This window comes from Diceros bicornis, chromosome 34 (assembly GCF_020826845.1).
Source record: "Diceros bicornis minor isolate mBicDic1 chromosome 34, mDicBic1.mat.cur, whole genome shotgun sequence".
In the NCBI taxonomy this organism is placed as follows: Eukaryota; Metazoa; Chordata; class Mammalia; order Perissodactyla; family Rhinocerotidae; genus Diceros; species Diceros bicornis.
Window position 1 is genome coordinate 28,060,253 of NC_080773.1, and position 9,920 is coordinate 28,070,172.

The 9,920-nt window shown below is 40.8% G+C and overlaps 1 protein-coding gene across 1 annotated transcript in view; it reads right to left on the bottom strand.

Moving 5' to 3' along the window:
* LOC131397287 (zinc finger protein 649-like) overlaps positions 1-6,052 on the bottom strand; it is a 35,577-nt gene extending 29,525 nt beyond the window's left edge. Inside the window, exons 1-2 of the mRNA XM_058530076.1 lie at positions 5,485-6,052; positions 2,931-3,114 (exon numbers count right to left, since the gene is read on the bottom strand). Coding sequence (XP_058386059.1) covers positions 2,931-2,945 — 15 coding nt within the window. The 5' untranslated portion in view covers positions 2,946-3,114; positions 5,485-6,052. The remainder of the gene's footprint in view (positions 1-2,930; positions 3,115-5,484) is intronic.
* Between the last annotated feature and the right edge of the window lie 3,868 nt (positions 6,053-9,920).

The following is a 9,920-nucleotide window of genomic DNA, read 5'->3' on the forward strand; positions in this document are numbered from 1 at the left end:
TTGCACCTGTTGTCACACATCACTGCTGGGAGAATTAAGTGGTGTTCATGCTACTGGAAGCCTCCAGATGAGTAAGCGGAAGCTCATGCCTCGTCTCTCCTGGACTCCACGTGTCTTTGCCGTTGCTGATTTTAATCTGTATCTTTTCACTGTAATAATCCATAACTGTGAGTATAAAAGCTTTTTTGAGTCCTGTGAGTTGAGTCCTAGAGAATCACTGAAACTGAGGATAGGCCAGGGACTCTCAGCTCAAATTCATACAAATTCACATTTACATATATAAATGCTGAGAAGTGAAGTCAGAAGAAAACACATAAAAGTTTTTAGATTGTTTACCTTGAGGGTGGTGGAAAAGGATTGATGGGGAACTTTTAGGTTTTGCTCTTTAACTTCTGTACTATTTGAAACTTTGACATTGAGAATACTCTAAGCTTCAATAATATAATTGGAAATTTTTTTAAATAGAAGAAATAGGTAAGTATTGACTATGTACTGAGAGTTGATGCTGCATTTTTGGGTGTGAAGAGATTATGAAGGGGATATTCTAAGATTTTACTAGTAAATCTAACTTGGAATTCTTTGCTAATCAATATAAATTGGAATTTCTCAACCTCAGCACTATTGACATTTTGGGCTCGATAATTCTTTGTGGTGGAGGCCTGTACTGTGCATTGTAGGAGGTTTAGCAGCATTCCTGGCCTCTATTCACTAGATCCCATTAGCATCCCTCCCCAGTTGTGACAATCAAAAATGTCTCCATACATTGTCCAATGTCCCCTGGGGGAACAAAATCATCCCCAAATGAGAACCACTGATTTAAATAAAAAACTGAATTTTGAGGGCTGTGCGTGGAAGACCATTTGATGGTCATAGAATCCATCCATTCTTCTTGATAATCCAGGTTTTATCCCTGGATAAAGTTGGACCACCAAGAGGCTCTAATTTGGGCAATACTGTTTTGAAACCCTGAAGCATGCTGATCACTAAATGTGGCTTTGGTATGACACCACTAGTTTATCTGAGGACTACTGAGAAATAACCAAAGGAAAGTTATCACTTTATTTATTAGTGGTTTGCTATTGAGGGCACTGAGCACTACATGATCTAAATAATGATCCATCACAGAAATTTCTTCCTACTCAAATGACATGAACTATTTACTTTCCTAGAGGACCTTTCTCCTTAAGGCAAAGCAAATCACCAATGATTTTTTATTATGGCCATGTGGTAGATTATATTTCCCAAAGATGACCACAATAGTATTTCCCATTCCAAAAAACCTTCTGCAAACCTTCTGCCACACCTCCATCAAGAGATGGAGCCTATTCCCCTCTCCTTGAATCTGGCTGGTCTTAGAGACTTGCTCATAACCAACAGAATGCAGCAAGAGTGACAAGTCATAACTTCCAAGGCAAAGACAGAAAAGGCTGTGCACCTTCAGTCTGGTTCTCTCAGAATCCAGCATAATGCTGTAAGAAGCCCACACCACATGGGGAGGTCATGCATAAGTAGTCTGGTCAACAGCCTCAGTTTAGCCTAGCATTTGAGTCATGTCATCTTGAATAGCAGACATGGGAATGAAGAAGCCTCCAGATGATTCTAGTCCCCATACTTTTAAGTTTCCAAGCTGAGGTTCCAGACATCATGATGTAGAGACAAGCTTGCAGTAAAAGATTAACACAGCGAGTCTGGGTTGTCCACACCTAGCACATGCCAAAGAAAAGTCTGGCAATTGCCTGTTTGTGGGAAGTAACCTCTAAGCCCTTGAAATATCTTTGTTTACCTGCGAGCCTTGGGCCACACCAGATAGTCTACGCTATCAATATGATTTATGGTGGGGGCCTTGGGCCACACTGTAGCAGCTTGACTTCTGAAAGGGGTGGAGACTAAGGTCAGCCATTCATGTAATCAGCTTTGCCTATGTGACTGACCACAAATAAAAACTCTGGACACTAAAGCAATACTCAATGTGTGTCGTTACACATCACTGCTGGGAAAATTAAACACTGTCTACAAGACTCCACTGAGAGAGAACAATTGGAAACTTTCACCTGGTGTCTCCTGGACCTGGCCTTATGCACCTTTCTCTGTTGCTGATTTTAATCTGTATCCTTTTGCTGTAATAAACTATAATCATGACTATAACAACATTGCTGAGTACTGTCAGTTCTTCTAGCAAATCACTGACCCTGAAGGTGGTCTTGGGAACCCAAAAATATCCAAGCCATCACCATGTGGCTCACTTCCTGACTCACTGAATCCATGAGGATGAGGACAATAAATTTTCACCACTAGGTTTTGGAGTGGCTTGTTATGTAGCAATAGATAACTGGAACAACGAATACTAGAGACGAGTTTGCAGCTCAATTTTATTAACTATTTAGAACCTCACAGGGTATAATCTATGTTCTAACTTTAAACGATTGTATACACATATGCATTCTCATTGCAACCTGGCTGTGAAGTTGATCTTTTGTCTCAATATTTTTTCCTGAATTCTGACATTTATCTTTTCATGCTGTATCTGGTATAGAGTAGTATTCATAAATATTGAATAAACGTATTCTTTTATTTATTTATTTATTTATTTATTTATTTATTTATTTTGCGAGGAGGACTAGCCCTGAGCTAACATCCGACACCAATCCTCCCCTTTTTTCTTGAGGAAGATTGGCCCTGGGCTAACATCTGTGCCTGTCTTCCTCTACTTTATATGGGATGCTGCCACAGCATGGCTTAACAAGCGGTGTGTTGCTGCGCGCTCAGGATCTGAACCTGCGAACCCCAGGCCACCGCAGCAGAGCATGCGCACTTAACTGCTGCGCCACCAGGCCGGCCCCAAACATATTCTTTTAATATATGTATTATTAAACCTCCTCAAACCTACTGGAAAGCCAAATGGAAAATAAACGTATAGAGAGACAACTCACTTGGGACTTGAACATTTTCTGGAGCCCTTGGACACAGCCAGAAACTCTAATATCTGCTCTGTTGTTGATTCTGGGCTCTTCTCTGAAGCTCTAGTTCAAGGTCTCTGGTCAAGGATATAGTGTTGATCTTGGTACTTTCACTTTCTTTCCTCATAGGAACTATTTTATCCCAGGAAGCCAGGACCTGGGGAGGACAGAAATTCACTGCTGTAATAAACTGTAACTGTGAGCACAACAGATTTTTTTGAGTTGTGTGAGTCTTTATTTGTATGTGTGTATGTATTTTAAATATACACACATATATAAATATCTAAAATTTAACTGTGTTTTCTTCAGGGGGTAGGCTAATATGATATGCTAAAGAAAAAAAAGTAATACATATTGCCTGATGGTTTATTTTACAGTAAACATATAATTAGTTCATAATAAAGAAATACAAAGCTTTCTTCATTATATTATGTAATTTTACCAAAATTGTACTCAAACCTAAATCTACATTTAGAGAAAGACTGTTATAAAGAAATAGGGGGGAAAAAGTCAAATGAGAAGTTTTTAAAAGCCAAAAAAATCCAGAAAAACAGATATAAATACTGGAATAATGCTTGCTAACCTGTCTTGGGTACCTGCTATGTGCTAGGTACACTAACTGTCTGAATAATTAGTACTGACTATTTTTTTTAAACAAATGGGAAAAGAATCTCAGAGAGGTTGAGAAACTTGCCCAACTTCACACAGGAAGTGGCAGAATATGGATAAAAACCTGCCCATATCCAAAGTCCATACTCTTTTCTCTGAGCTAAACTTACCTGCAGGTGTTCTGACTGCTTACCTGGAAAACCTACAAGAATCAAGTGAAACATATTAGAAAATAAGAGTTCAGTAATGAAATGAAAGATAAAATGCTCAGAAATGAAAGATAAAATGTTTTTAAAATTAGCTCCTTTTATACCCACCAGAAAATAAAAAATAATAAAAAGTTCAAGGGAAAGAGAAGCTATTTACAAGGGTAGCAAACATACATAGGCTCTAAGAAATAAACCTAACAAGCAATGTCCAGACCTATATGAATATTTTAACATGTCATGTCTATCCAAATTATTGCAAAACTTCAGTCAACGTTGCAAGGAGATCCACAACATTGAATACTATGCAGCTACCAACAAGACTTTGTACCAAAAGTCAGTAATACTAGAACAATTTCATCATACAAGGCTGTTTCTTTTAAGAAGCAAATTACAAACTACATATTACAAACTACATATGCAGTGTTATCATATCTTTGTAATAAAATGAGTCATAGAAAAGGAAATATACCAAAATTTTTAAAATGTGTATCTCTGAATATCAGGATTTTGGATGTGGGAATGTCCTCTCACGTATGTAAGGACCAAAAAGGGAAGATCCCAGAGAAATATGCAGTAAATTTGGAGACCAGAGGGCCTGACACCACATCTTTCATAATAAACATTTTACCTTAGATTTGTTTAGACCTTGATCATTGCAAAACATTTTTCATTACTGTGGAGACAGTGAAAGGAAGAGGTGATTTAGAGGACAGAGGAAGTTAGAAAGCAAGTTTTGAAGAAGGCACTAATATAACCTATGAGAAGTCAATGAGCCTTAAAAACCCAAAATGCAGACACTTCTCAAGCTCCAACTCCCATAAATCTCTCAGGTGTCAATGCTTAACATACCCAAAATATGGGCCACCGGCTACTTCAGTTCATACTTCATGAGTTCCATCAGATTATCACTGGCCTATTCAGACCCAGACCCAAACACTCAGACCCCCATGACTCTCAGTGACCATTGGAGACCCTTAAACACAAGAAATAAAGCTGCCCAGGCAGCTATCAACAGCACAAGGCCCCCCTATTTACTGACCACCCTCAATGGCCCCCCAATCACTGACTTCCTTTCCCAAACACTGACCTAAGCCAAAAACATCAAAAACACTGAACTACCCACCAAGGATGTTTCAGTCACTGACTTCCCTTCATGGACACTCCCATTAGTAAACCCTCCCACGGACGTCCCAATCACTGACGGTCACTAACGTTCTTCCAGGAATGCTCCAGTCGCTGACATCCCCCCCAAGGCCGTCATAAGAACTGATCTTCCCCCAGAAGACTTTTTCAGACACTGACACACCCTCAAAGACACCCCAATCACTGACCTCCTGTCATTCGCCCCCCTTCACTGACCTTCCCCCGAAAGAGGCTCCAACCATCGACCTATCTCCTAAGTGCATCTCAATCACTGACCCACCCCCTAGGTCACGCCAATCACTGATTTGCCTCCAAGACCGCCCAGGTCACTCACCCCCTCCAGAGGCTACCCGAAGCCACTCCAATCTTTCTCCAGGCCACTCCAATCCCTGACCATTCCTCTCCCTCAGTCACGGAAGGCATCCCCGCCCCACAGCGGCTTGCTCGTCTCAGGGACTCCTCACAGCCCTCCCCTACCACAAACCACAAATCTCCACAAACCCAGCTCAACCTGATTCCGCTCCCAAAACGGGAAAATGAGACCCCTTAACAGAGTCTTCGCGCACCAGCTGGATGGGTAGAAAGAGCCACGGTCCATCACTTCCGCTTCAGACTCAAGAAACCCTGCTGTTCCACCTCACTGGTCAAGTTTAACCTCTGCAGCACCCGAGCCTGCAGGCTGCCAACCACCACCCCGGGGTGTCCGTCCACAGACGAAGATTCGGTTCAGCTTTCGGGTCCTTTAGACAAAAGACACTATGAGAGAGTATGGCGGCACCCTGTTAGCGGATTTATGCGGGAGCCGCCATCTTGGAAGGCCGTCCGTACAATCTCTTTTCCTGCCGAAGAAAACGTTTCTTGTCCGCGTTACGTCAATCATTAGCGCCCCAAATGGGGATGTGCGTGCCCGTCTATGCGTGACCAGGGTTCCATCCCCTTCAGCAAGGCGCACCAAGCCCAAAGATGTCCGCCTGTGCTTTGCCGCTGGTAGGTGCGAAGCAGCCCAACTTTATAGTGGGCGCGGCCATCTTGGAAAAGGTGCACATATCCGTACAGGAAAGGAAGTCGACCGAAGCGGGTTGGGAGCAGGTGGAGCGAACCCGGGGAATGCTTCTGGAGAACAGTATAGGGTTTGGAGAAGCCAAGGTGGTACGGAGAACGCAGCATGCCTCACTGTGGGCAAAGAGTAAGCAAATTTAGTTGAAGGAAAAGATCTTCTCCAACCAGGATTGGTAGTGGGGTTTAGGTGACATCACCAGGGCGAAAGGTGAAGGGAAAGAGCTAGTGGGAGGATAGAGCTAATAGACACGGCGGGGCTATACTTTTAACCAAGGTGGAGAGTGGTGAAATGGGAAAAAATAGAAGCCCAGAAATGGTAGAAATTTTTGTGCAGGCTTTATCTCAGCTCAAATGTTTTCACATATAATTTCTAGTGAAGAAATTATTAGAATTGGAAATGTGGAGTCGTGGAGTCAAAGAGAATGAAAAATTTTAATTGGGTAATTACAGATTGTTGTCCAAAAATGTTCTATTAATTAATACTTTACTGGCTGCTATCTTTCCTCCCCCAAGAACTCCAACTTAAAACTAATGGCTGTTGACTGAAATAAAGAGTCCAGATAATATTAATGAAGGAGTTTATTCAATAATCAGTGTGGGGAGTTCGAGTTCTGGGAAACAGTTCAACAGAGTGCACTGATGGAACTGCTCCAAGGTGTCTGGGTTTAAGTCCAGCTTATATCTCTTTTACAAACAGTGTACGTGCGAAAAAGAAAAAAACCTTACAACTAATTTTCATTTATGTCAAAAGTGATAGAGTACATCTGGTTTTTCTCTAGATTATACATTAAAGATAACCTAAACAAGAATTTCTTGGCCTCAAACAAGGCCTAGGATGCTGATGTTATCTATGTATGGAGGGAGGCAAGGACCAGGGTCATTAACTATTCTTTCAATCTCTAAGAAATGCAGCTGGGTATGTAGGAAATAGGTACCCTTTATCTACCCTTGTTGCTGATGTCTCCAGCTGGCGTCCTCAATCATGAGGTCAGGAATTATAAAATACATTCTTAGACAGGCCTGCATGGCTGCTTCACAGTACAACATGGATTCTTGTACTGACTTAAGCCTATGCAGTTTGTTTGTTAGATTCACCTATGAGACCAGGGAGAGGGTCCCAGGTTTTGTTTACATAGCTAATTTTTATTAAGTATATACACAGTTTTTCTTATTTATTTATTTTTTTCGTGAGGAAGATTGGCCCTGAGCTAACATCTGTTGCCAATCTTCTTCTTTTTGCTTGAGGGAGATTGTCCCTGAGCTAACATCTGTGCCAATCTTCCTCTATTTTGTATGTGGGACACTGCCACAGCATGGCTCGATGAGTGGTGTGTAGGTCTGCACCCGGGATCCGAACCCACGAACCCCAGGCCGCCAAAGTGGAGTGCATGAACTTAACCACTACACCACTGGGCCAGCCTCAAGTGTATAAGATTTTAAACAGGGAACGATTTCAAGTGTAATAATTACATTATTTTAATACTCTGAAAGCTATAGATGGTGGACATGAATATTATCGTCACTTTACAAAATAAAAAAAGAAAGGCTATCAGAATGCCTGTTTCCTCACCACCTCATCAATCTTTTAATCTTTGCCCATCTTAAGGATGAATAAAAATCTTATTTTTGTTTTATTATTTTATAAATTGCTTCTTTATTTCCTTACTTTTTATTCTATTTTGGTTGATGTCTTTTTCTTAATCATATTGTGGATATTTATACCTATTAATTGTACCCCCATTCTCCCCACCTCTAAGCAACCACTAGTCTACTTCTGTCTCTATAGATTTGCCTATTCTGGATATTTTATAATTGCAATCCTATAACATGTAGTTTTTATGACTGGCTTCTTTCATTTGGCATAATGTTTTCAAGGTTCATCCATGCTATAGCATGTTTCTGTACTTAATTACTTTTTATACCTGAATAATACTCCATTGTATGGATATAGCACTTTTTATTTTTCCCTCCAGTTAATGGATATTTGAATGGTTTCCACTTTTGGCTGTTATAAGTAATTCTGTTATAAACATTTGTGTAGAAGTTTTTGTGTGGACATATGTTTTCATTTCTCTTGAATATAAACTGTGGACAGATTTTTGGCCCCTCTCCCTGGTCTAACAGGTGAATCTAGCAAGCAAATTGTATAGGCTTTAAGTCAGTACAATAAAATCCTTGCTGTACTGTGAAGCAGCCGTGCAGGTCACCTTCAGCCTGTGTCAAAATGACTTTGCAACTGCAACATTTTGCATTTCGTCAGTTTATAAGGTTTCCAATTCTTCAACATGCTCACCAACACTTGTTTTTTCATATAAATGAAATCATTTAGTTTGTACTTTTCCTGTTTGGCTTCTTTTCCTCAGTGTGATGTTTTTGAGATTTATCTATGTTGTTGCATGCACCTGTATTCCATTGTATGATTATACCACAGTTTGCTTACCCATTCGTATATTGATGGACACCTGGATTGTTTCTTGTTTGGGGCTATTATGAATAAAGGTGCTATGAACATTCTTGTGTAAGTCTTTGTGAGATTATATTTCAGTATTCTTGAGTAAATATCTAGGAGTGGAATTGCTGCCTCATAGGGTTCTCAGTTTTATTTTGCAATTCAAAAGTTTAGGAGGTAGTTTTGTAAAGTTTTTTACTCTTTCAAAGATTTTGATATTTTAAGTAACATGGATATACTGATAATGGATTTTTCATTTGGGGGCACTGTGTATAGATTTGTCATGAAGGAAGGGTCAAAACAACTCTCCTACAAACACAGTCTTCCACACTCATGCATTTCCTTTTCCCTTTCTTCCAATACAGTTATTTGTCAATTTTGGTTGCATGAGATTTAGTGTTTACATTATGATGACTATGTAAATACTATTTATAGCTCATCATGTAGTATATGTAAAGGAAACTGGGACCCCGCTCCCTGGTCTAACAGGTGAATCTAGCAAGCAAGCCACGTAGGTAAAGTCAGCATAAAAATCCATGCTGTACTGTGAAGCAGCCATGCAGGCCATGTGAAGCTTGTGTTAGAATGACCTTGCAACCCCCCACCCCTCATGACTGAAGATTCCAGGTGGACAGATCCACACAGGAAATGATAAACGCTACCTTGCTCTCACGTTTCCCAGCTGCATGTCTTACAAACTGAGAGAAAAAGTAAGGACCCTGGCCCTTGCCTCCTTCCACACATAGATAACACCAACACTCCAAGCCTTGTTGGATGTATAACCAAAAAGCTCTTGTTTATGTTATCTTTAAAGTATGTAGGTACTAAATGTGTGAGCCCTCTTTGGCACATACACTGCTTTGTTAAAAAAGGTGTATAAACTACACTCGTTATCTGTGGACCTTGGAGCAGTTCCTCAGAATCCTCTGTTGGACTATTTCCTGGGATTGGAATTCCTCACTTTGATTATCAAACAGTCTCCCTTAATTAACCTTTACCCAGACTCTTTATTTCAGTCTACAAATACTATGTTCACTTTTCCTTTCTTGCACAACCTTTTAATCTCCCTGGTGTTCTTATTTATTCCTTCCACAAATTATGGCCTTTGGTTCTGAGGAAGCCCCGCCCTTGATATTAGCTTCACCCATGGCACAGGAGAAGCCTGGCACCGCGTGTGGAGAAACTCCCACCTCTCATCGGATTCTCTCTCCCCATTGGCTCCTGACTGCTCCCCTCACCTTTATTCGCTGGTAACCACGTCCTACCCCCCAAAGTTAAGCTAGGTTTCTTTCAATCGCAGTTCTTCACTTCCTTTGATGGCCTTATCAGTATGCCCCTACCGGGAGTGCTTCTCCAGGCTCTTTTCCGTCCTCAGAATCTTCCTCCTGCCCTCCACATTCAGCCAGAAGCGTTCGGAGGAATTTGCCTTTCGGCGTGTAGGTTTGCTCTTTTTCCCGCGCTGAAAAGGCATTTTGTACGGACACTAATTTCTAA